At 45.6% G+C, this 26,575-nt stretch overlaps 2 protein-coding genes across 3 annotated transcripts in view; both read right to left on the bottom strand.

Annotated features, from left to right (window-relative positions):
• Hsd11b1 (hydroxysteroid 11-beta dehydrogenase 1) overlaps positions 1 to 7,414 on the bottom strand; it is a 41,785-nt gene extending 34,371 nt beyond the window's left edge. Inside the window, exon 1 of one of the 2 annotated variants that reach the window (XM_059280401.1) lies at positions 7,236 to 7,414. The gene's annotated coding sequence lies outside the window, so the exon portion shown is untranslated. The remainder of the gene's footprint in view (positions 1 to 7,235) is intronic. The other variant, XM_059280400.1, reaches the window with a different exon arrangement.
• Positions 7,415 to 19,356: 11,942 nt separating this feature from the next.
• G0s2 (G0/G1 switch 2) lies at positions 19,357 to 20,332 on the bottom strand. The gene is made up of 2 exons (XM_059280974.1): positions 20,165 to 20,332; positions 19,357 to 20,021 (listed from the first exon to the last, which is right to left on the bottom strand). Exon 2 carries the CDS (start codon positions 19,991 to 19,993, stop codon positions 19,682 to 19,684), a length of 312 nt encoding a protein of 103 aa, XP_059136957.1. The 5' UTR covers positions 19,994 to 20,021; positions 20,165 to 20,332; the 3' UTR covers positions 19,357 to 19,681.
• Between the last annotated feature and the right edge of the window lie 6,243 nt (positions 20,333 to 26,575).

The raw sequence follows: 26,575 nt of genomic DNA, 5'->3' as shown, positions 1-26,575 counted from the left end.
GCCCTCTTCATTCTTCTGATTATTTCCTTTGCTATACAGAAGCTTTGAAATTTCATGCTACCTCACATGTCAATCTTGGAATTATTTCTTGAGCTATTAGAGTTATTTTTAGAACGTTCTTGCTTGTGCCTATATCACGAAGTGTTTTGTTTATGCTTTTCTTGAACATTCTTGTAGTCTCAGGTCTCTCATCCATCATTTCGTTTTGCACACGGTGAGGGAGAAATCTGTTTACTTTTATTCTTCTGTGTGAGCTACCCAGTTTCCCCAGCACCGTTTGCTGAAGAGCTGTCCCCAGCGTACGCTTTTTGTACCTTTGTTAAAAATCAGGCGGTTGTGGCTGTGTGGGTTTGTACACGAGCCCACTGGGCCACCTCTGCGTTTGTGCTGGCTCTGTCGCTGTGACCGTGATGTGATTTGAGATCAGGTGTTATGGTGCCTCCTGCTTTGTTCTTTCTGCCTGGGTTTGCTTTGGCTTGCCTAGAATCTTTTGTGGTTCTGTATGAATTTGGGCTTTAGGGGTTTTTTTTCTAGTTCTGTGAGAATGTCATCAGGATTTTGATGGGGATTGCATTGAACTTGTAGATTTCTTTTGGTAATAGCCATTTCACAATATTAATTCTGCCAGTCTATTTCCAAGGGTCTCCTTCAATGATTTCTTCGGTGTTTTGAAGTCCACATCTTGTTGTGCAGGTTTGTTCTTAGGTGTTTAATGTTTTGGAACTATTGTGAACGTGTATTTTGTTTTTCCTGATTTTTTTTTTTTTTTTTTTTTTTTTTAGCAAGTTCATTATTGGTGTATTGAAAATGGTTGTTTTTTCTAGGCTGATTTTGGATCCTGAAGGTTTTAACAGACTTCTGGCAGGAGAGGGCGCCCAAGGGCTGGAGGAAGAAAAAGACTGTGGCAGTTTAAAGCCAGAGACAGACACAGGGACTTAATTTCTGGCGATAGTTCTGTAATCCAGAGGGACTTATGGGTTAAGTCAGGACGAAAGAGGATGAAAGAGAAGGGAGGAGAAAGACTTATAAACACTGACACATGCTCAGAAAGAGCCATGTGCAGGGAACCAGTATCTCTGACGCCCTCCCTGTGCGCACGCGCGCACACACACACACACACACACACACACACACACACACACACACCACAAAGCCCACATCACACCACACCTGGTCTTTTGGAAAGTGGAGGACAGATTCTCAGACCCTAGCAGGCCTGCTGAATTATATTAGTCCAGGGTGGGACCCAGGAATGTGCATTTTCCAAGGTTCCTGACAAAGAGGCTCCTGTTAGGCTCAGCAGGCTCCTGTGCCTTCTGCAGGGCCCATTTGTGCACGCTTCTTTGCAAAATCCAGCTTTAGCAAGATCCTGCTAATTCACTTGGCAAGAACCCTGCCCTCCCCCAATATCTATTCAACCTCGATATCTGATCAGTCTTTTCGTCTTCCTCCATCCCCAGGTGATGGCAGTTACCTTGGCCAGCCTGCAGCGAGATTTCTGCCAGGTCAGTTCCACTGGAACCATCTTTCTTCCCTCACCCTGATGTTTCCTCATAGTACTTTTCCATCTACCAATCTTCATCATGCAGTTGGCTGCAAACCCTCACTTGTCTGGTCTGTATTTGGAACTGAGCCCAGTTCTGTGCAGAGTTCTTCCTTCACTGATGGCAACAGTCCTGCATGGGATCTGACCTCTTTAATTAGGTTCTAGTTCCAGCTTCCTGTAATATTGTCCAAAGATGTCCAAACCTGCTCAACAAACTGAACTCTGCATTAACTAATTAGGCAATGCCTTAGCTTTAATATAGCTAGTTTGAGGCTTAACTTAGTGACTCCAGGTACCAACATGTGGCTGATAGAACACAACTGAGCCACTTTTAAATTTAATTCTTGATGCTGACAAGTTGGTTCAGTTGGTAAAGAGCCTCTTGTGTAAGCATGGGAGCTGAGTTCAGTCCCAAGCACACATATAAAAAGCTGGGTGTGGTGGTTTTGTGTCTGCAATCCCAGCTCTAGGGAGGTGGACACAGGCAGATCCCAGGGCCTTGCTGGCTAACAGTGAGAGACCTCTCCCAGTGAGAGACCTTGTCTCAAACAATAAGATGGACAGCTCCTGAGGAACCACACTGGAGACTGACTTCTGGCCTCTACACAAGCATGGACACAGAATGATCCATACACACACACATACACACACACACACACACACACACACACACACACACTTGTATAATACACTAAATAAATTTGTATAACTGTCAATATAATGCATTGGAATCTTTAAAAACTCTCATGGTTTCTGAAGACTCTTGAAGCCTCCAGGCCATAGTCCTATTCATAGGCAAAAGCTTTTAAAACTTATTATAGTCCCTGTCCTCTAGGAGGATTCAACTGTATATTTTTTAAACAATATTCTTTTAAGTATTTTTTTGATTTTGCAAATTTAGAAGTTATTTACTGGGGCTGGAGAGATGGCTCAGAGGTTAAGAGCCCTGGCTGCTCTCCCAGAGGTTCCGAGTTCAATTCCCAGCAACCACATGGCTGCTCAAAACCATCTAAAATGAGATCTGATGCCCTCTTCTGGCATGCAGGCAAACATGCAGGCAGAACACTATACATAATAAATAAATACATCTTTTTTTTTTTTTAAAGAAGTTATTTACTGATTTCTCATAAGGAAAATCTGTTTTTTTTTTTTCTTTCTAACAGCACATTCATTTGGTGTCTTCCAGGCCCTAATACTGTAGCTTCACAGTCTCCATGGGATTGTCAATCAGCATTCATGTTCTTAGGCCACGTCAAGGCCACGCCAGTGCTGTGGTTGCATTTCTTTTCTTGTGTCCTTTGCCGTCCCTTGGGAGTTAATAAACATCTCCATCTTTATTTCTCTACTTTCTTAGTTGCTCACATTCTCCAGACTCTCGGATAAGAAATACACACCGAGTAGACAGGTAGTATGTAGTAAGTCCTATTTTCTTGTCTTCCAGCCTGGACAGAGCTTTACAGTTTGGCAATGTGGGGACCTCCCTTTGCAGATACCTGGGGATCCCTGTTTTTCTCTTTCTTGGTGTACCTCCCAAGGATGCCAAAGGATTTTTATGTAAAAAGGACTCTTACATTTGTTTACATTCTAACATTGCTGTGTGGCATGAATCTTCCGTCCTCAGCTGATGTAGCAGTTCCCATATGCGAGCTCGTCCTAACTCCCCTTCACTGTATTTGGCTGAGCAAGGAACTCTAGGTTGGACATGATTTTCTCCCCCTTTGGAGGACACTGCTGTGCGGCTTTCTAGCCTCACTGTCAATACTGAGCAGTGTTAGATCCAGTGTTGATCCTAGCTGTTCTATTGTGGGCTGTCTCTCTAGGACTTCTCAGTTCCGTTCATTCCTGGGGTCTCGCATACCTGGTGTTATATTCGGTGGGGATTTGGTTTCTACTTTGTAGGGTGTGTTGAGAACCCTCCTGGTTGCTCAGATGGAATCTCAAGTACTTTGCCTTAGGAAGCTTTGGAGGAAGTATTTCCTCTTCCACTTTCTCTGTTCGCTCTCTCTCTAGTTCTTATTAAAAGGTGTTAGAGATTCTAGGCTGATCTTTTTATATTTATCTCTCACCCCCATTTCCCCTCTTTCTGGGAGAATTATCTTATCTTCCGATGTTTCATCATAATTGTGTGTGCAATTGTGGGAGTGTGTACATAATGTGTGTAGGTGTATATACATGTGGGTGTGTATACATATATGTGGTTGGGCATAGATATACACACACACATATATACATATACATATATGTACATATATGTGGGTGGATATATATACATGTGGGTGGGTGTACATGCATGCACATTTGGAACTAGGAGAGCGACTCCAAGTAGCTTCCTCTATCGCTCGCTCTCCACTCTGGTATTTGAGGCAGCTTCTCTCACTGAACTTGGAGCTCTCCAACTCAGCTAGGCTGGCCAGCCAGAGGCTCTGGGGACCGAGATTTGGGCACATGCCACAGTGCCTAGCTCTTAATGTTGGGCTGGGAATTGACCTCAGGCTCTTGAGCTTGCTTTGCTTCAAGAAGTTTTTTTCTTGTTCTGTGTGGTTATAAAATGTGTCCTTTTGGTCCTCATCGGTGGATACTCTGTTGTCCCTAATGTCAGAGGACACTGATGCTACTGGGGTGATCTCCCTGGGGGTCTGCCGTATCCGGAGCTTTCATCCTACCCTGGCAACAGTCACGGCCAAAGTCTCTTGCATCTTTCCCTTTCACTGTTTTTTTTTCCCCTGCTGTGGGGTGGGGTAAGTAGGTAAAGGCACACAGGCCAGAGCCAAGAAAGGGGCTGGTGACTTCATCTTTCATGTCGATCTTATCAAATCCCACTGTTTCTAGCTCTGGCTGGTGTTTCAGAGTCTGTTCCTCCTGTGTGTGTCTCCCAGGGGTGGGGTAGCATCTCCCCACGTCTCTCCTGAAGCTTTGTGACACTTTTGCTTCATGGGCATCTGGGCTTCCTAGGCTCAGGCCATCTTTGGAAAGGATGTTGACATTTCTCAAAAACTATTATCTCTGTCTCCACTTTTTCTCTCTTTCCCTTGTGGTACAGCAGGAACACTCTTCTATAACCAGAGAATTTTGTAAGGAGGTAGAAATATTTGTTCAAGTTGTCATGTTTAATCCTGAGTGGTCTTTTCTGAATGTCCCTTTAGGCCCAGAGGGAAGCAAATGTGTGTGAGGGGCCCATAAATCAAAAGCACAAGAAGGAGACTTTGATACAACAGCATCGACAGAGGAAAAGCGTCTGCGTCTCTGGTCCAGGCCGACCTGGGATTTGTTATGTAGCCAAGGATGACTTTGAACTTCTGACCCTCCTGGCTCTACTTCTCAAGTGGTGGAATTACAGATATACATATGCTCCCTTTATGCTGTGATGGTGATCAAACATAGGGCTTTATGCATACCAGGCAAGTACCCTAACAATTGAGCATGCCCCCCCCAGGCTTCATTCATATTTTTTTTTGTTGTTGAAACATTTTTGAGCCCTAACAACTTTCTGAAACTGCTTGGTAATGGGAATATAAAGATTGTGATGTATGGCGCCCACTCCAAAGTACATCATAGTCCAGTATCATGGAAGTGTGTGAGTGGATCCAAGCTCACAGGAGTGAGATGACAGTCTGTACCAGGAGTCTTCACAGAGGGCACTGTGGCTCATGCCAGCCCAGGGTGGCATGACGTACTTCTGGGAGGAGGTATCACCAAAGCTAAAGTGTGATGGTTGTGATTTCTGGATGTGAAACTGGGGGAAAGGCATTCCAAGCAGAGAGACCTGTGGGTGCAGAGCAGGAATCTAGAGACTGAGGAGAAGACTGAGGCAGCCAGAGCAACGGAGAAGTGGGGAAGCCGCTTGGTTATCACTGTCCGTGCTAGGGCACCTGTGAAGGAGGCCATCCCAACAGAAACAACAGCATCTTATTCCCTCTGAAAAGCTGAGCCAACTCAAAATATTATAAAAAAGGACAATTTGAAGATTGCAGAGAGACAAGACATATTAAACGCTGGCTCAATGATAAGAATGGGACTGTTCTAGTTCCCAAGTGACAGCCGCTTCCTGTCCACTTCTGTCCTCTAGTGTCCAAACACTTATGAAACAGGCCTTAGAAAAGCTCACAGTGAAATCTCGCTGTGCTCTTCCTGCCAGCCAAGAGTGTTTACATATTATAGCTGGGTCTCTTACCCCACCGGCGGATGCAGTGTTCACCAGCTCTGGAGATGTGTGAATTTGGGGCAGTGTTTTGACAGATCTCTGTAAGAACTACTGAGGCCCAGTCTCCCTTCTGCCGCAGGCACAGATGTGGCCTTCAGGAAGGCCCTGCCCTGTCTTGGCTCCCGTTGCCTCACTTGGCAAATAGGAGGAGCTGAATTAGATTACCTTCAAGTTTGTTCCCGAACAGAAAGTGGATGCAGGCAGCCTTAGCTTTACAAAGGTGAGTATTAAGAAAGAGGTAAGGTTTTATTTGATTTTGTTTTTAAATCACGCTTTAAACTCTTGATGAGCAAGCAGAAGGGAGACTGCTCCATCTTTCCTTACCTCTCCCATGGTCTGTACAGCTTTGGATTCACAAACACAAGAGAGAAATATGTCACTGAAGGCATACACATGTCACAGACACCCACCACGAATATATGTCACACTACACACACACCAACACACAACATGTAGACCCCACACACTAACATATCACACATACATCATATACTAAATACAATAGCATAATACAACACACACACACACACACACACACACACACACACACACACACGAGTTATAAAATGTATCAGATTCTGTTACACTACTGAAAAAGTTGAGAGAACAGCCCTTCTAAGAAGCCAACTGCTGTGAAGACAACGATGCCCTGTCTAGATGTTTTCCAAAGCTCTTGGTATTTTGAACCCCTCCCCTGCCCCCCACCACCAAGTGACTGGAGCAGTAACATAAGCCCTCTGGACTGGCTGGCAAGTGACAACCAGGGAGTCTGGGTAACTGTGAGGTGAGAATGGCATTTCTTTTTCCTGCTAGGGGTTCTCTGACTCCCTGAAGTGAAAGAAGTACCTTGGGATGCTCTGCGAACAGGCTGTGTGAAGCCTTGGGTGAGCAGAGGCTGGACTGGTGCTTCAGGAGAAGCTTTGGGAGGCTCGGGCCTCCCATGGCTATGAAACCTCACTTCTCACAGCTCGGATCTCAGACCACTGGCCCAGAGGCCCAGTGGGTTGGCTGCAGCGGGACAGCCGCAGACCTTTCAACAAGCCTCGGGAGGAGATGTGGCATTGAGCTTGTGTCTTTCATCAGCTCAGAAGTCCTTATGTCCCGCTAGCCTTGTGTGACTCCAGAAGAACACTCGGAGGCTTTGATTCTCCACTGCCGTAGCAACTTTTTATTCCAACTAACGGTCTGTTCCCAAGTGATCATGCTGCTCATGGTGCCAGCACCAGATGTTCCATCCGCATTTTATCTCATCCCTCCCACGCCCGAAAACTCCCCCAGGATTTTTTACAGCGTTTTTGACCAGCAATTGAAATTGACATTGAAGTTGGTTTCTTTTCAGACCTGATATCCTGTTTCAATAGACCCACTGTTTTTTGGAGGGTGTGTGTGTGTGTGTGTGTGTGTGTGTGTGTGTGTGTGTCCCTACTATGTATGAAGACCTGAATGGTGATAGTACCACACACAACACACAATTTCATGAAGTCTTACCTTGAGGCTTCCGATCAATGCGGCTCCTTTTTATTGGCTGCTTGTTTCCTGTTGTCTTCTCTCCTCCTCTCTATCCTTCTGTCTCATCTCTCTTCCTCTGTGGTTTCCCACTCTTTGAGGAGGGGCAGGATTTCCGGCTCACAAGTTGGTTGGTTTCTGGGAGGAGTCAAAAGACCTGGTTCTAGACTGGAACCAGCTGGTCTGCCACAGGGTACAACATGTTTGAGACCCGTGTGTGAGAGACCCAGGCGGGGAAGAGGACGGCCCAGCCCAGGCCGGGCCACACCTGCAGGAGGGAGCCAATCAGGCAGAAGCATCAGGCTCCCCGAAGGACGGGGACCCCAGGCAGCCTGGCATGGAGATGTTGGAAGTGGTCCTGGTTGCCCTGGAAACTTTCCCGTTACTATTGTTAGCTCCAAACTCGGTGAAAACAGCCCCGGCAGAGCCATGTTCCACCCAAGCAGGTGCACACTTGAGTCTCGGCTTTGCCTCAGAGGAAGTTACTGAACAAGAACTGCGTTTGGGCAGATTTCTCTTCTTCCAGGAGAGACTAGTGACCCAAGGCCTTCCATAAGTGTGTGCTACCCACACTTGAGGTGAGTTTCAGACCCTCAGTATAACCACAGCCGCTAGGGGGTAGAGGAGATGAAGAAGACCCAGAGGAACAGAGGCTCCATTAGCAGAGACACATGACCCCAGTCTCTCTCTCTCTCTCTCTCTCTCTCTCTCTCTCTCTCTCTCTCTCTCTCTCTCTCTCTCTCACACACACACACACACACACACACACACACACATGCAGACACACAAGCACAAGCAGACACACACAAGCACACATGCAGACACATACATTTAGACATACTTGGACACACTCACATACATACACAGGTACAGACACATGCAGACACACATACATGAAGACACACATACATAGACACACAAACAGACACAGACACTCACATACATGTAGACACACACAGACACACATGCAGACACATACACATATATGCAGACACACACAGGCAGACACACACATACACACAGACACACATGCAGACACATACACATACATGCAGACACCTGCAGACACACACACAAATGTCCACTTTCTTACTATTTTTTTAATTCATATATTTAGCAGATATTTGAAGCACACCTACTTGGTCCCAGCACTAAGCCATGTGAAAATCAACTCTTTTCTTCAGGGTGACTTAGCACAGTCGCAGACTGAGCACAGGAGTTAAACAGTATGGCGGCACGCACTGGGCGCTGAGGTGTGGGGTCCTGACCTCACTGAGAGGATGATGTCTCCTATGGGGAAGGGTCCTTTGGGACAGCCCACCTTCTCTTTCTCAGCTAACACGGATGGGCATTGGCTTTTTTCACTGACACTTCATACAAGAGGACAGGACCTTTGTCCTGTTTTCATTTCTGGGGCCACTTATTTTCTCCAGAGTTTTACCTTATTCTATGCAGCACTCTGAAAACTTCTGACCATATATTGGACACTTTCCATCAGGTCCACATCTCAATATTTTTTTAATTAATTTCCCTAATTTATATTCGAGTGAATTAAAAGAAAATGGGTTGGGACGAGATCTCCTTTACTTCAGCTGTTGGGTCCACTCCAGTGTGATTTTGGAAAGTTTCTTAAGGACTATTTTTGTTTTTATTTGTTTTTTTTGGTTCCTATTCTTTTTTTCGGTGGGTCTCCTATTGTCTCAAGGTAAGGTGGCAAGTGGGCATGTTTCAGAGAGACTCTTGGGGTGGGGCATCCTCATCGTGAAATTGCCCACTTCAAGTCCTGAGTGAACATCAGTACAATGCCAACCAGGTTTTTGACATTTGATTTGAAGGGCCAAACCATGTTCAAACCACTGCTGTCCTTCCTTCTGCGCTGGGGATGGAGTCCAGGGAGTTGTGCATGGTGTCGCAGCAGGAGGGCTTCTAGTCTCTGCTACGATTTGGGGGCCATCGTGGCACATGCGGCTTTGCTGGCTGGAATGCTGTTCTGCTGCACACGATCAGAGCAGCACATTTCTGCCTGTCCCCCTGAGGTTTAAGAAAAACCTGAAGTTGTAACCCTACCAAGGTTTAAATCCTGTTTCCTTAGGGCCGCTTTCTGGTTTACTAACCGCTCATTTCCAGGGCAGTCTCTGAAGAAAGGGGTGACTTGTGTGGAAGGTCGGGTAAAGCCGCACAAAGAACGTGGAAGCAGGGTGGGCGCCTGTGGTGAAGACCTCTGTGGTGAAGACCTCCTTGTCAGAAGTGTGCTGACCGCTCCGCCAGCCAGCCAGACCATTAGCCAGGCGTAATGTTGCTCACCCACAGTGCACAGGCTGGAAGCTTACAGCTTGAGAGCGAGGCCAGCCAGAGCTACCACAAGACCTTGTCTCTAGATAGGGGCTAATTATTGACTCAGATTTCACTCTCCAAATTATTCTGAAGTTCCACTTCTCTTTTTGTTCTCTTTTTTTCTTCTTTCATCCACCCTTTCTTTCTTTGAGATGCAGTCCCATGTAGCTCAGGCTGGCCTCAAACTCAGTAATAGATACTGGCGTTGAACCCTTGACCCACCTGCCCTCATCTCCATATCACCATGATTAAATGTATACACCACCATGCCCCCTTTCAGATTTTCTTAGATGTATAGTAATTTATTGATTCTTTTTAAACAGATCAAAAGTTCTATAGCAGTGAATGTGGTATTGTGTTCCCCCAAATATTATGCATGCTAATAAACTTATCTGGGGTCAGAGACAGAACAGCCACAATATTAAACATGAAGGATAGGCAGTGGTAGCACACACCTTTAATCCTAGCATTCCAGAGGCAGAAATCCATGTGTTCAAGGATACAGACAGGCATGGTGACTCACATCTTTAATCCCAGGGAGTGGTGGTAGAAAGCAGAAAGGTATATAAGGCGTGAGGACCAGAAACTAGCAGCATTTGGCTGGTTAAGCGTTCAGGCTTCTAGCAACACAGTTCAGCTGAGACCCATTCTGGATGAGGACTCAGAGGCCTCCAGTCTGAGGAAAGAAGACCAGCTGAGGATCCGGCAAGGTGAGGTAGCTGTGGCTTGTTCTGGTTCTCTGATCTTCCAGTTCACCCCAATACCTGGCTCAGGTTTGATTTTATTAATAAGAACTTTTAAGATTCCTGCTACAGCAGTGGTTTTCAACTTTCCTCATTCTGCAACCTTTTAATACAAATTCTCATGTTGTGGTGACGCCCAACCATAAAATTATTTCACTGCAACTTTGAAACTGTAATTTTGTTGCTGTTATGAATTGTAATGTAAGGGTTTGATATGCAGGATATCTGATATGTGGCTTCAAGGGGGTCACAACCTACAGGCTGAGAACCCCTGTACTATAGGATGGCTGTTGGTATTCTGACTCAAAATTTTTACTTTACCAATGTAGTAGAATATTATTTTAAGGTGTGTTACTTTTGTTTATGTTGCATTTGTTTAACTCTGTGAAGCTGTGTTACTGTGCCTGTGTAAAACACCTGATGGTCTAGTAAAGAACTGAAAGGCCAATAGTGAGGCAGGAGAGAGAAATAGGCAGGGCTGGCAGGCAGAGAGAATAAATAGGAGGAGAAATCTGGGAGGAAAAAAGGAAGGAGAGAGAGAAGGAGGAGGACATCAGGGGCCAGCCACCGAGCTACACAACCAGAAATGGAGTAAGAAAGAAAGGTATACAGGGATAGAGAAGGGGAAAAGCCCAGAGGCAAAAGGTAGATGGGATAAGTTAAGGAAAGCTAGCAAGAAACAAGCCAAGCTAAGGCTAGGCATTCATAATTAAGAATAAGCCTCCGTGTGTGATTTATCTGGGAGCTGGGTGGCGGCTCCCCAAAAGAGTAAGACAAAACAGCATACAAAGTGAGAGCAAGAATCTGGATGCATGCAGCTTTGCATGGAGGGAAGATCTTCACCTAGAAGAAACTGAGCCTGGCTGCAGAGGCAGAGGCAGAGCATGTGCTTGTGAATGGTGTCTTGGCTTCCATTTCTGAGCAAAATGTACAAAAGGCCCCTGACTCAGTACCCTGAAATACAGATGAACACACCCTTGCACATGTGGGTGAGGCACCATCCATGCAGTGCCCCTCAAAGCAGATGAACATAATCTTCCACGTGTGGAAGAGGTGTCATCCATTCAGTGCCCCTGGAACACAGATGAACACGACCTTCCACACGTGGATGCTGAAACTTTCCATAGCTCAGCATGACCAATAGCCTGCCCAGGAATTGGTCATCAGTCAGGGTATACTGTCCTTAAGGATCAGTTTCGATCAGATTGGTGATTTATTTGTCCTTATCTTTACCCATTCCTATCAAACACTCTTATATATCAGATTTAAAATAGCCAAGAATAGATTTAAAAAAACATAAAACAAGACTTAATAATACAGACAAAAAGCAAAGTGAGCAGCAGGAAAATGAGCAGTTGGATGGTTAATCAAGTGGAGAACTTCTAGCTGGGTGTGAGGACACACACCTTCAATCCTCTTCCTTGAAAAGCTGAGGCAGAGGAACCTTGAGTTCAAGGTCAACCTGGCCACATAACTAATTTGATGCCTGTATTAGTTACCTTTCTGTTGCTGTGAGAACACAGCATGACCAGGGCAGTTTGTAGAAGGAAGGGTGTGTTTAGGCTCAGGATTCCATGATGGCACCAGACAGCAGGCCTGGGGGCAGAAGCTGAGAGCAAGCATCTTCAAACACAAGCAGGAAGCAGAAAGATCAAACTGGAAACAGGTGAGGCTCTCAGTTCTCAAAGCCCACCACCTCCAGTGACAGACTTCCTCCAGCAAAGCTCCACCTCCAAAACCTCCCCAAACAGCACCTCTAACTGTGTCCAGACACCTGAGACTATCATTTAAACTACCACAAGGCCACACTGAGTTACCATCTCAAACAGGCAGTGAACCTCTGCGGGGAAAGGTCTAGTGGACTATGTATACCAAGACGCATGTTGAATTAGCTAATGATAACATGCTTACCACACAAAGTGCCAAATGCATTTATGGAGAGATCTCTGTCTGGTTACTCAGTGGGGTATCCCTTAAACAAAAGGCCTAAGGACCTTCCATGAAGGTCTAGGTGTAGTTATCAGAAAGTGCACCCCTAAATGGACCAGTCAAGCTCAGATTACTCATTGAGATTTAATAGCCCAGGTATAGATATGAAGACAAATGTAATTTAGGCACAAGGAACCCAGAGAATATGCCAGGTGGTCCAAGGGGCCTCTGAAACACTCTCAAATGGGTGGACCCTCTAGAATTGTCGAAGAATGTGAAACCATCATTTAACGTATGAAATAAAGTTTAAAAGGTGAGTTACTGGCTGTTTACAGTGAGGGTGAGCTTTATTGAGCAGATTGTTGGATTTAACACTAGAGCACTTTGGGAAACAAGAAGATTGGGCACTGGTGTACCTTCCCAGGCACAAGTGGGTCTGCTGGGTGTTGGTCACTTGTTTTGTTGTGATACCAAGATACTTGACAAAAGTGAGGGAAGAAAGGGCTGGCTTTGGCTCGCAGTTGGACGATGCAATCCATCTTGGCAGGGAAGTTATTGGAGCATGAGGCTGCTCATCTACAGTCAGGAAGCAGAGGCAGATGCCAGTGTCCTGCTGGCTGCCTTCTTTCTCTTTTATACAGCCCTGGACCGCAGTCCACCTCAGTTAACCCAATCTCAAACCTCCCTCAGCCAAGTCTGGGATGTGTCTCCTGCTCTGTGGTTATAGAACTGATCTGTGGGGCTTGAGTTCTCATTAACTCTCTCCCATTCAGTTTCAGTTTGCTTCAGTGCCTGGCTCTGCAGTAGGTCTTTCTTGTCAGACTTTCTTTGGACCACAACCCCAAAATAATGACATGAAGACTTACTACTATTATAAAAACTCAGCCTTTAGCTTAGACTTGTTTCCAACTAACTCTTATAACTTGAATTAACCTGTTTCTATTCATCTATGTTCTGCCATGTGGCTCTCTACCTCTCATCCATCCTGTACATCTGACTCCCTGCATGTCTCACTGGCAAAATCCCCCATGCCAGATTCTAACCTAGATTTCCTATCCCTGCCCAGAAGTCCTGCCTAACCACTCCTGCCTGGCTATTGGACATTCAGCGCTTTATTAAACCAATCAGGTATCTTAGGCAGGCAAGGTAAAACAGCAATATATCTTCACACAGTGTGATAAAATATCCTGCAATATTTCCCCCTTTTTTTGTCTAAATAAAAAGGAAAGGTTTTGTAACTCTAGCACAATAAAACTATATACAATAAAAACAATTATCAGGTAAGAATTACATTTACAATGTCCAGTCCATTTGTATTTGGCAAATTTAAAGAAATTACTCTATTATCTATCCTATCTTGATGAGTCCAAAGTTTTATATCTAAACCACTTTCTATTATAACTTGTATTACCATCCTAAAATTTTTTTTAGACTTAAAACATTTTCTTAGATAAACAACTTAATCTTCTTTGCCTCTCAACCTTATAAACTTTACATCTCTTTTGTAAGTTTCCTTTTTAAATTTGGTAACAAAAAAAAATGGTATAACTATCTAATCTCATCAGAGACCGGAGAAGGATATTTACCTGAGTAAACAGGAAGTGCAGAGCAAGAAACTTCCAAAACTATAGGAATGACAGAAACAGTCTATTGCCCAACCTTCTTGTTTCCCAAAGTGCTCTAGTGTTAAATACAATAATCTGCTCAATAAAGCTCACCCTCACTGTAAACAGCCAGTAACTCACCTTTTAAACTTTATTTCATACATTAAATGATGGTTTCACATTCTTCGACAATTCTGGAGAGTCTACCCATTTGAGAGTGTTTCAGAGGCCCCTTGGACCACCTGGCATATTCTCTGGGTTCCTTGTGCCTAAATTACATAGACAGTCACCAAGGGTTCCTCTGCAACATTGGGCATCCATCTTTAGCCTACAGGCCCAGAATATTTGACAGACTTTTCTGTGAAGCAGGAATTTTAAAGGATTGTCCCACCTTGTTTTGACAAAGCTCAGCAGTCGCCTTCTTTTGTGTCCTGCTTGTCCAATTTGGACAACATACTGTCATCCGTAGAGGTAAGGGCACTTTCCTACTCAGTGGCTAACTTTTGCCACAAAGAAAGTAAACTCCATATTGAGGTTTTTTTGATGTTCATCATCTCTGAAGTAGATTGGTGCTGCCAGGAGCAGACATGTCTCACTGTCATGAAAAGCCTTATGTTACTGAAACATCTTAAATGCCATATTCTGTGGATCTCTGAAGGGTGTGAAGACCACTTATCTATCTAAAATATATCTGTTTAGCCCTGAAAACATGCCTAACATGACTACAGGTTTGATTATTATAGATGACTAACTACTAATCTGCATTTCTTAATTATCCTAAATAGTTTATAATAATAGCTTTCAAGGAATAGGACTTCACATTACATTTTAAATGATCTGCATACCTTAGATATAATACCTTAAACAAGGGTAGAAATATATATATATATACACACACACACATATATATACAGTATGTTATAACAAAAAACCTTAAATTTGTATCAATATACAAAAATCCATACCAATGTAAAATATTTAAGACTAGTAGTTGCTTTTTAGTTTAAAAGTAAATTTAATAATCTGTTCTTATATCCTATCATTCCTATACCCACCTTTTGTCTTTTCAGAAAGAGATTCCTGAATCTAAGCTCCTTTGCTTAATTTCCTTCTTGACTATGACCAATAACAACTTACAGCTACCCTCCCCCCCTCAAAAAAACCCCAAACATCCATAACCACCCACCCTACCTCTTGGGAATGTAGGTGTTGTGCTGTCTAGACTGCTTCCTGTTGTGTTTGGGTGATGGCATCTTTGGGGACCCTGAGACAATTGGGATAATGTTCAATCCTGGGAGAGCTAGCTGTATCACTTGTTGTCCAGTTTCTATGTAATGGGAAAGTACAGGGCTTATCTGAAGTCCTGGTTAGAGTAGTCAATGAGACTGGACCATCTCAGCTAGTGGTTTTGAAGTTGTTCTGGATGCAAGTTTTTGAGGAAACTGCAACAGATGCATTCTGAGAAGCTGAATAACCTGAACTACTTGTCTATATTGGTGTCTGGTCCTTTTATTCTGAAAACACATAAACTTTTAAGGGTGACATATATATCTGCATTAACACAAATAGGGAATGTGCGGTGTGCACAAATCAGCTGAAGATGATTTTCTGTTTTCTGTTTGAGCATCTGTCAACTTCATAAGTCTGTTTGGACTGCATAACCAAACTATAATATAAATCTCCATCCATGCCATATGAAAGGATGATATGTAATAACAAGTCACGAGGACTCTGTAGCCAACAAGATTTATCATGTCTCACCCAGTCTCAGAACTGTTCCTATAGTAGAGAGATCAGCTTATGTATCACCTATCTTGTAGTTTTTTTCTTGGTTTCTTCCTTCATGTATGCACCCAAGATTTTCAGGAGGTTTCCTCCAATTAAATCTGGTCTTTATTAATTTTGAAGAAATCCATAGCTTTTTGTTTCTGGTGGAAACAAAGGCATAACCTCTTCCCCAGTGTAACACATTTTCTGACTTCCATTCTAAAGTTAAGACATCCTTAAAATATATAGGCTGGTTTAATTTAGTAGTTTTTTTTTTTTCACAATCCATTATTTCTCAACAGCTGCTGTTTTTTTTTTTTTTTTTTTTTTTTTTTTTGTTCATTAGCCTTAAAACAATTCAAAGTCAACAAAGCACCATACAGGATCCAGACACCCTGTGTATTTCCCATCTTTACGTAACTTACTCTTCCTATATTACTTTACTATTTCTTTAAAGAATTTATTGTTTTTAAACTATTTTTTATGACTGTCTATATTCATTTTCTTTTTTTCTTTAGCATCTAAGCATATTTTCAAGCACACTGTACCTGTTTAGAGGTTTTCTTGGCCTGGATCTGGCTTTTTTTTTTTTGCATGTCGGCAGCATTTCTCTGACCACATGAGCCAAACCTTAAACTACTAGGCTACCTGCCACACAGCTCCATTTAGCACATGGCCCTGTCAGCTGGCACTGGTGGCTGGCTCTGCTGCCCCTTGGGTCGGTGAGAGCCCAGCGTCATGCCCTCAGGCCCTGGCTGGGAGCCACATTTACCTGCCCCAGCTCTGGGAAATTACTGGGTTTGTGCTGTGGCAGGCGTTTATTTTTAGAATACCATTCTATCTAGCCATTTGAGTGCTCAGCTTCGTAGCAGGGCCTCTTAGAGGATTCTACTTCTGTACACCACAAGTAGTAGGTTCTGTGTCCAGGATGTTTCTTAGCTTTCTCAGACCCTATGTTTGGATATATGGGCTGGGCCTCCACATTGGATGCCTTTAGCTTAGGCTTGTTTCCAACTAGCTCTTATAACTTAAATTAACCTGTTTCTATTCATCTACATTCTGCCACATAGAGCTCTACATCTCCTCTATTCTGTACTCCCAACTCCCTCCATGTCTTGCTGGCGAAATCACCCATGCCAGATTCTAACCCAAAGTTCCTATCTCTGCCCAGAGGTCCCACCTAATCTCTCCTACCTAGTTATTGGCCATTCAGCTCTTTATTAAACTAATCAGGTGTCTTAGGCAGTCAAGGTAAAACAGTGACGTATCTTCACACAGTGTGATAAAATAGCCAACTCTTTCCCATTTAGTTTCAGTTTGCTTCAGTGCCTGGCTCCAGTCTGGCAAAATATTATTATTATTATTATTATTATTAATTATTAATCTTGACTCTGCTGTGTCAGCCCTGTGTTGTTGACAGAACCAACAAGCATTCCTCTGTTACCTTCCCTAGGTGGGTGCTAACACTGTCAAATAAGACCAAGAATAGTTTCTGTGTCTATGTGGGGTGAGGGGCTTGTTCTGTGTGGCCATGACCGAATGTCTCGTGAGACCACTGCAAAACTTGATTCTGTTGCAATCAGGCAACACCCTTCCCTTGTTCCCCTCTGGAGCATCCTTATGGGACAAATATGCTCCCCTCCCCAGTCCAGTTGAGACACTAAATTAAACATCTATGAAAAAGTCATGATCTTCCAGACCTTGATGATTTGTGTGAAAATGAAGAAGATATGATCCTTTCTCTCGGGAAGGTCAGGCTAGGAGGGTATGACTTGCCCACAGTGCAGCTGAGAGGAAAGTCTGCTAGCATGGACCAGCATGAGACCTAGACTTCACAAGTGTAAATTCTGAGAGGTGAGAAGACTCCAGTAGCTCAGGCTGACAGGCTGGGCAGTGTGAAGGAGAACCTGGAAGAGATATTACACTGTAACCTGAATAAGTTAGTGTTATCTGTATGCTTGGGCACTTGTGTTTTCAGATATAGCCAAACTCTCTGAATAGAGATATAACATAACTTTCACACTAAAAAGCAAAAGAAAAACAAAAACAAAAAACAAACAACAACAAACCCAGAGTACACAGTTTAACACATAGTTTACTGATGGGCAGAAAATTTGAAATCCTTGGAGCACTAAGGTATATCGTCCTCAGAGATATAGAGACTGTGGGTGTGAGGAGATAATATCAAAGAGAATACTATTATCAAAGGATAGAAAAGGAACCTGAGGGTACCAGTGTCCATGCTGGGCAGACAAAAGGTAGACAGAAGCAGGTCACAGAGACATTGGAATCATGCAGGAGTTTAGTGTCTGACACTTTTGACGGAGGAACAGCAAGGTGAGAGGTACTGAAGGGGACAAACTTGTGAGGCAGGCAATGTAGGAGAAGAGCTGGTGTAGCACGAATCTTAACAGGTCTTATTAATAAAATCAAACCTGAGGCCAGTTATTGGGGTGAATGCTGGAAGATCAGAGAGGCAGAACAAGCCACAGCTACCTCGCCTCGCCAGTTCCTCAGCTCTGATTCTGTTTCCTCACACTGGATGCCTCTCAGCTGAACTGTGTTGCTCAAAGCCTAAAAGCTTAACCAGCCAAATGCTTGTAGTTTCTGGTCCTCACGCCTTATATACCTTTCTGGTTTCTACCATCACTCCCTGGGATTAAAGGTGTGAGTCACCATGCTTGGCTGTTTCCTTGAACAGATGGATTTCTGCCTCTGGAATGCTAGGATTAAAGGCGTGAGTACCACCATTTTCTAGCCTTTGTATCTAGTGGCTGTTCTGTCTCTGACCCCAGATAAGTTTATTAGGGTGCACAATATTTTAGGGAACACAGTACCACCACAAGCTGGACAAGGTGTTGAATGGGCAGAGGAGCAAGCAGCCTGTGGAAGAGGCATCTGGAAGAGGGACTGAGGATTGGCTGAGCTCCTGGGAGCTTTGGGTCTATTAAGGATAGATTTTAGAGAGAGCTGACAGTTGATCAGAGGCAGAAATGCCGGGGAGTTTGGGTTTGGGGACCTAACTGTAATGGAGGTATCTGTGTGTCGGGGTAGCTTGGGAGGACGGAGAATCAGGGTAACATGCCCACATCTGGTCAGAGTAGGTGACATTGGAGATCCTGAGGGAATGGCATCAGGCTGTCCTCTTGGCCCTGCAGAGGTGGGGAGGGGTTACCTCTGGGGAGTCCCACAGTGTTACTGAATCAGCTGTTGGCACACTGTCAGCTGTGACAATGGGCTTTTCTCTTTCTAAGCTGTGACTTCTCACTGTGGTCAGAGTCTACCTGGCAGTTAGGCAGTCTCTGCTCCCACCCTGCCTCTCCCTTCTCTCCCCCTCTTCTGCACTCTCTCTCCTTTCTCCTGTCTCTCTCATTCTCTCTTTTCTTCCAACTTCCTCCCTTCTCCTCCTTCAGTCTTCTTTTTCTCCCCCACTGCCCATTTCCCCTCCCCTCCTCTCTCCTCTCTAATAGTTAAGCAGAGATCAGCCACAGGAATCGCCAGCACAAAGGGATAAAAGACAAATCACATTTTCTTTGCCCTAGAAATTCAGTGGTTATCTCTCTCTCATTTATTCTAGGTCATAAATTCGTTTATCTTGTGATCCAAAAATGCTAACACCTATAGGATTTTTGACAATTTCACTCTTCTGTGAGTAGACCTGTGCCAGGACTGTCCACAGTGCTGGGTGAGAGGGTCATCACACCTCCAAGGAATTAAATAATGAGATAGAGTATAAAATGTTTTTATTTCAAAATGAAAAACGGTAGTCACTGTAATAATAATAATAACAACAATAAAAATAACAGTATAAAAAGCATGTCTCCTTCCCTAATGCAAAGCGATAGCTCCTTGATCGCTCGCACAGCCTTGGACAAATCACAGTGCATGCTGCATAGCAGCAAAAGTCAACCCAGACCCCTTGGGTGATCTGTGCAGGGTCAGTTCTGGATTCGGTGGCTTCTCGGAACAGCACGCGCGACTCTGCTCTCTCCCACCGGGCGGCGTCATGGTCTCTCTCTGTTTCTCTTTGTCTAGCTCCCTCCTCCCTGCCTTAGGAGGCATGCTGCCTGAGTGACAGGGCCCGGCTGCTCAGGGTCGCCTCCTGTGCCTTGCCTCCGCCCAGCAGGGCCTGCTTGTGGAGGGACTGTTGCTCACAAGCGTCCCGAAGCTCGGCCACTGCCGCTTCCTGGTCGCGCACACGGCTGGCGGCTGTGAAAGGGCTGCACACGGTCTCCATCAGGCCGAGCACCACACTGAAGAGCGCCAGCACGCTGCCCAGCACGTACAGCTTCACCAGCTTCCCTCGAGGCCTCTGCGCCATCACCTCCTTGGCCAGAGGGATCAGCTCCTGCACACTTTCCATCTGGGCTCTGGGCTCTGCGTGGCGCGGCCTGCAGAGGTAGCAGAGAAGAGAGGAGGTTGAGCCTTCGGGTAGGGGGACAGCAGCAGAGCAGCGGGTAGGCGGCAGAGGGGAGAAGGCAGCTGGTGAGGGGGCCTGCGGTCTCCCGCCCTCCCTCGGTTCCCGGAGGCTTACCTAGGGTGCAGTGGGAACAGAGACAGCACTTTCTGGCTGTGGTCTGGAGTAGGTGCGTCAGGCTGGCCTTGGCGTCCTTCTTCCCGCAGCTGCCGCTCTTCGGGATGGACACTCCGCAGCTGCAGCGCTCAGCGTCCAAAGCCCTTATATCTTTTGCCTGGGATCCGCCTCCTGGCTCACTGACCTGGGCCCTGTCTGCACCCGCCAGGAAAAGAAGGGGGAGGAGGAAGAAGAACAGCAGCGCAGCAGGGGACTCGGGGGAGGTGGCCACGAGCGGTGCACGCCCCTGCCATGTGGGGCCCCGGGGTCCCTGCTGCAGAGGCTGAGAGACCAAAGCACCACTTCAATGTGCAGCCAAGGAAGAGGACCCACACCAGGAGCTGATGGCATGCTTTCCTGACAGGACACACTTTTTTCTTGTCTGTAGGTGCCCAACTCCTGTAGTCCCGGAGGAACCCGAGAAAGACCCTAGTGAGGAAATCCGGGGCTCCATATAGTTTAAAATTTTCATTTTCATTCAGAAAGGTCACCTTCTTTCCTGTTAGGGAAGGTATGAGTGGGAGGGAAGGGAAGGGACTCCTGCAGTGAGCAGGCAAAAACAAACAAAACAAAACAAAACAAAAAACACATCTCCAGGGAGCAGATAAGGCAGAATGTTCTTCCAGAGTGCTGCTTTCATGGCTGACTGGTGGGTTTTACTAAAATATGGGAACATTACTAGTCATCTAATAGAAAGCTGTTCATTGACGGTTCCTTCTAACGCAGAGGTGTGTGTGAGTGTGTGTGTGTGTGTGTGTGTGTGTGTGTGTGTGTGTGTGAGAGAGAGAGAGAGAGAGAGAGAGAGAGAGAGAGACAGAGACAGAGACAGAGAGACAGAGAGAGAGAGGAGAGAGGGAGGGAATTAGTCTCTCTGTGTAAGGTACTTTCATAGGTATTTCTGTGTAACAGGGGACAGCCATTAAATCCAAAGCACAGGCCTGTAATCCCAGCTACTGAGGCAGGAGGATGGCAAGTCCAAGCATATCCTGGGTAACTTACTGAGACCCTGTGTCAAAAATAAAATTAAAAAGAGGATTATAGATATGGTTCAGTGGTAGAGTGCTTGTCTAGCATGTGTTAGGCTGTGTGGGTCACATATATTTGTATAATACACACATTATCCTCTCTTCTACATTCATTTAAGAAGTGACATTGGGGGCAAGTCTTGAAGAAGGCCTGTGGTAAAAATTAGTCTGCAGTGAAAGTGTTCTTGCAATGCTTCCACACCACCCTGCCCAGGTTTGGGAGAGTGTACTGTAGACTCCAGAGTGAGGGTCCAGGGTGGAGAGCACTCTTTGAAGCTGGTTAGATTAAGATTAAACAGGATCCCTGGGTGGCTCTAATTTAGCTTTGGCTATTGGTATACCTGAGTTAGCAAAGTAGGGGGAAAGGAGAGGCAGGTAGGCCAAAGGGCTTGAAGCAGGGGGTGGGGTGGGGAGGAAGGGGAACCAGCTGGCCAGAAAATTGCAAAGGTCACTGACGCAATCTTGGAACAGCCGGCTCAGCCTTCCCTGTTAGAGCCCAGAGCCAGCGGGAAACGGTGCCGTTCTCAGGGGCCCAAGGTCAATTGTCCAGACTCAGAAGGCAGCATTAACGACCATCCCTTGGTCGGCTACTAGTCCTCCAGGTAAGGACTTGTAAAGGTGGGGATTGGCCAAGGCCACGGCAGTTTGGAATTTAAAGTTTATGCTTTAGTTGATACATAAGTGATCAAGGTAACCACAGGCCCAGTGGGGATTATTCTTGGAGGAGCCTGGCTTGGCTGCTTATCCTTTTAACCGTGTCAAGCCAGAAAGTTCTGTGAGGAGGGTCTGAGCCAAGTTTAACTGCAGTCTTGGCACTGTTCCTAAGTCTTCCAGATAATTTTGGAGCACTCTTAGTAGCTGGCAGCAGTAACCACGGAGCTTCCCTAACAACCATGGGGGTTCCAGACGCAATGGCTCCTGGGAAAGAATATGATGTATACCTTGATAGGAGAGCACTCACTTGGTTTCCCCTCAGAAAGTGAGTCAGCCTAGTTTCTTACCCAAAACTCTGAAAATGACTGGGCAACAAGTGTTTCCTGTGTTTCTGTAATTTAGACCTCAGACACAATCTTCCTCCGCCATAAAGACGTAAATCAGCCGGGGTTCCCCCTTCCCAGGGCTGTGTCAGATGAACATCTCTCTTCCCTCTAAAATAACCTGACCTTGACCCCTGACCCCACTAGCTTGCTGTTGGTGGCTAGGCAGCAAGTCGTGCAGATTGGGGTCACTGGTGGGTTTGGTGGTGCCTGTTGAGGGAGAAGCAGATCTCGAGAGTAGAAAGGCAAGGGATCTAGTGTTGGCCGTGTCCAGAGGCTTTTCAGCCCAACTGTCTGCTGGAGAAAGACCCCTTGGCTTTTGGATGGGCAGTGAAGAAGCCAGGGAGAGCTTGGGAATGGAACATACTTTGACTTGGCTGATACCAGTTTTAGAAGGACAGGTGTCTGCTGCATTTGGGTCAGACACAGGCTTCAGTTAAGAATATCAAACCAAGCCCTAAGGTGACCAACCTTCTATTTGGCTGAGGACTGATAAGGACTTTCCATGTTAAAGCTGAGACAGTCCTGAGCAGGATGGATAACTATCCCCCTTTCCGAGTTGGTTCATTTTCTGTTACTAATATGTAGTACCTCAGAGTGGGTAAATTTAGCTCACGGTTCTGGAGCTCCAAGGTCAAGGGCCTCATCTGGTCCTTTTTTTTTTTTTTTGTGGTAGATTACAAATAAAAGGTGGGAGTGTATATGTGTGTCCATTTATAAACCTTGTCTAATCCTGACCACTTATTTAAATGCTATATTCCCTTAATTTCTCAAATGTGGGTTACATTTCAACACCTAGAGTCCTGGTGTATCAAACCTCACGATCTACCCTGATATTCAGTTCTTATCCTTTCTAGGGATGCTAGGAGAGGCAGTTTAAATTTTATCTCATTTATTTTCTGAACCCCTTCCTCGATAGATACAATGAAACATCAGTAGCATCTGGTGAGGGAAAAACCAGCAGCATGTCATCCAAGGGCGAGCGGAAGAGCAGGAGCTGTCCACACAGCTGTGTCTCCACTGCTGAGGCAGGGGATAACAGTCTCTCAGACGGGCTGTTGTGTTATGACTGCTGTTGTTCTCCTTGTCATTATTTCCCACCTGCTTGCTACCTGCACAAAATCACTGTCTGCCCCTGGGATTCCAGAACCTGGAGGAAATGGACCATCCGTGGACATAGTACTGAACTATTTTTGTATTTTACACCCAGCTTAAAAAACCTTTGTAGTCCTTGAGTCTCAACCCCATCCACTCGTGTGTGTGTGTGTGTGTGTGTGTGTGTGTGTGTGTGTGTGTGTGTGTGTGTGGTGTTGTGTGTATGTGAAGGCCAGAGGTCAACCTTGGGTGTCATTCTTTGGGATGCTATCCACCTTGTTTTTTTGAGACAGGGTCTCTTATTAGGCTGGAATTCACAAATTCTACCAGACAAGGCTGGTCAGTGAGTGCCAGAGAGCCACTTACCTCTGCCTCCTCAGTGCTGAGATTATGTGAGCGCACTGCCACACCTGGTGTATTCTTCTCCTCCTCTTTTTCCTCTTCTCCTTCTCCTCTTTTTCCTCCTCCTCCCTCTCTTTTTCTTCCTCTTTCTCTTCCTCCTCCTCCTCCTCCTCCTCCTCCTCCTCCTCCTCCTCCTCCTCTTCCCCCTCCTTCTTTTTTAGAAGCTTCTGGAGTCAATTTCAAGTCCTCACTTACAAGTCTGGCACTTTACCAACAACTGAGCTGTTCCTCCAGCCTCCTTGAGTCACTGTTCTTTCATATCAGTTTTAGAGGGAGGGCTTTATGGCACTCAAGCCTCAATGGATAACTTAGGACTTGGTTTGCAGTAATGGGATTGAACCCAGGTTCCTGTGTGGGGTGAACATGTGCCTTGCTACTAGCCCACAGGGCAGTTTTTAAATGTATACTTCTGACCTTTATCCCCTCTGGGTTTGCAGGGGATAGAGCTGTGCAGTTTAGACGTTTCCATGTTGATCCCTGCAGTCATTACTTAGGATGCTCGATCAGACACACTCACCTTCCTGCACTCTTCCAAACCCAGCCATTCTCAGAATCCACATTCCCAGCAGATGTACTTCCATGTATTGCTTCTTTGGCTTTAAACACTATGCCACTTCCTTGGCGAGGCCTTCCTCAAGCTCCCCACCTCATGAGACCCATTCAGTGCCTTTGCTTGTTGGGTTGATAGAATTGTCATCTTGGTTTTGTATTGTCTTTCATTCCGATTGGAGGACACATGTCATGAGGGCTGGAGCTTTGTTTTGCTGCTCTTCAGTAGATCCTCAGTGCTTAGCACAACCTTTGGCACATAGTAGGTCCTTAGTAGGTAAATGTGGGTTTAATGAATAGTTTCTTCCATGACTATGAAGCTCAGCAGGGAGGGCCTTATGTTTATTAAGTTTACACACAGTCAGACTTTTGGTCAATACTCACAAAAAGCATTTGGGTTTGGGGAGAATAGCTTTTGGCATTAGTTCCATCTAGTCCATCCCAGACATGATCACCAAATGAATTATTTCCCTGAACGCTCATTTTTTATTTTTAGTTGCCTGATTGGAGTGTGAGCTAGTGAACTCCTGGATTCTGCATGCTGACTTGGCATGTCCTGATATTCTGGTGTTTGGGACCTCTTTGATGTGGTCACTCTGCTGGTCGGACTTCCCCTCTTGTTCTCCTCCCATAAGACCCCTGTGCTCCCCGGGGGGAGCTGAGAGAGGTTTCTCCTCAGGCCGAGACACAGTCTGTTCTCGGTGCTGCTGCAGTCAGTGCCTGCCAATCCTCCCTGTCATTTTTCTCAGATGGCCCTCTGCTTTCTGCTTTCTTCTTGAATCAAAGCTGGGGCCCGTCTATTCTGCCTCCCTCTTGAGCTCCTAGAAGCCACTCATTCCCTTGCCAGCACACTGTGCTCCATCCTTTCTGTGAATCTCAGTTGCCTGCATGGCTCCAACTGCATAGCTTGGCACTAGAACACACACTGGTCTATACAGTGCTCTCATTGTTTTTTTTTCTTTGTCAGTTTGCCTCCTGTCTGTATATAAGACAAAACTTTTGTATTGTTCATGGTGCGAACCTATAACAGGGGCCCAATCAATATTAATTGCATTGACCTAAAAGCCAGTGCTGGAATAAATTACAAAATGACCTGTTAGACCCTCTTGGGAGGTTATTTTAGGCTCAGTGGCCCGTCCTTGGCTCACAGCCTTGGGGTTGAAATTGCCCAAGAGCTGGCAGTTTGCCTTAACTCCTTCAACTCTGGCCTCCTCACCTTTCACTTTTATCCCCAGCCTACTGTCTGGCATCCGAATTGCTCTAGGGCACCCCTCCAGCCTGCCTTGGGACTGTTCACTGAGGGAAGACAAGGCACTGAGCTTCAGTTCCTCATGGTTTGAGTCAAACAGAGCCACCAGCTGCTAGAGCAGGCAGGCTGTTCTGGGACCCCCATACTGCTTAGGCTAGCCTGGCCTCTGCTGCCAGCATGGTTTGAATGACAATAGGAGGCTTTACAAGTATGAGTCAGCTCCAGTAACTCCCCTAAGCTTCAGTGGGAGTGAGATGTAAGAGTGTGGGGATCTGGGGTTGAGCAGCCTTGGGTTCATTCAAGTCCTGCCTTTTCCACTCACTGGAGTCTGACCTTGGACAAGTGACTAACTAAGCTTCACCAGCTTCTGTGTTCTTGTCTGTAAAGTGAGAGTGAAGATAGCGCCTGTGAAGTGGGGCATGGTGAGGGCTTGCTACAAGAGGTCTGAAGCCATCTGTACACCATTACTACCTAGCAGTCTTTCCTCCTGATGCAGGTTTGCAGGTCCCACAACCCCATATCCAAGCCCAGCACACCTTCACTTCTTGCGTGACATTTAGGTAGCTTCCAGAAACATTTGTTGAAGTCATTCACATATCGAACACTGCCTTATGCATAGTTACAGGAAGCAAGAAACAGACTGTTCTTGCTCTCCAGAAGCTTACAGTCCAGCAGAGGACAAGGACATGCACACAGGCACTGCAGTGCACTGGACAGCACAATGCAGCAATGAGTGTCGGGGAGACAGACAGACGGAGAATAGATTACCTCAGCAACAGTCAAAGAAGCATAAGAATGATCTCTGAGCAGCTTAGGTCTTCAAAGGTTGGGCAGGGACTTATCAGGTGATTTTGGAGGGAAGAGGTAGAATTTGAGGCTGGGGCATACCTTGAAAGGACTACACATGAAGGGGAGAAGGGTAGGGAAGTCTTGTGTAGTCAATGACCAGTCAAGAGCAGTCAGGCAAGAGGAGTACAGCAAAGAGAGAGGGTTTGGAAATTCCAGGAAATGAGGC

Source organism: Peromyscus eremicus, chromosome 15, assembly GCF_949786415.1.
Source record: "Peromyscus eremicus chromosome 15, PerEre_H2_v1, whole genome shotgun sequence".
Taxonomy (NCBI): domain Eukaryota; kingdom Metazoa; phylum Chordata; class Mammalia; order Rodentia; family Cricetidae; genus Peromyscus; species Peromyscus eremicus.
The sequence above is the reverse complement of the archived record's forward strand: the minus strand, read 5'-3'. Positions and strand labels throughout refer to the sequence as shown.

What these genes read in the sequence shown, in the direction of transcription:
- G0s2 (XM_059280974.1), bottom strand. Translation starts at nt 19,993, where the DNA reads ATGGAAAGTGTGCAGGAGCTGATCCCTCTGGCCAAGGAGGTGATGGCG.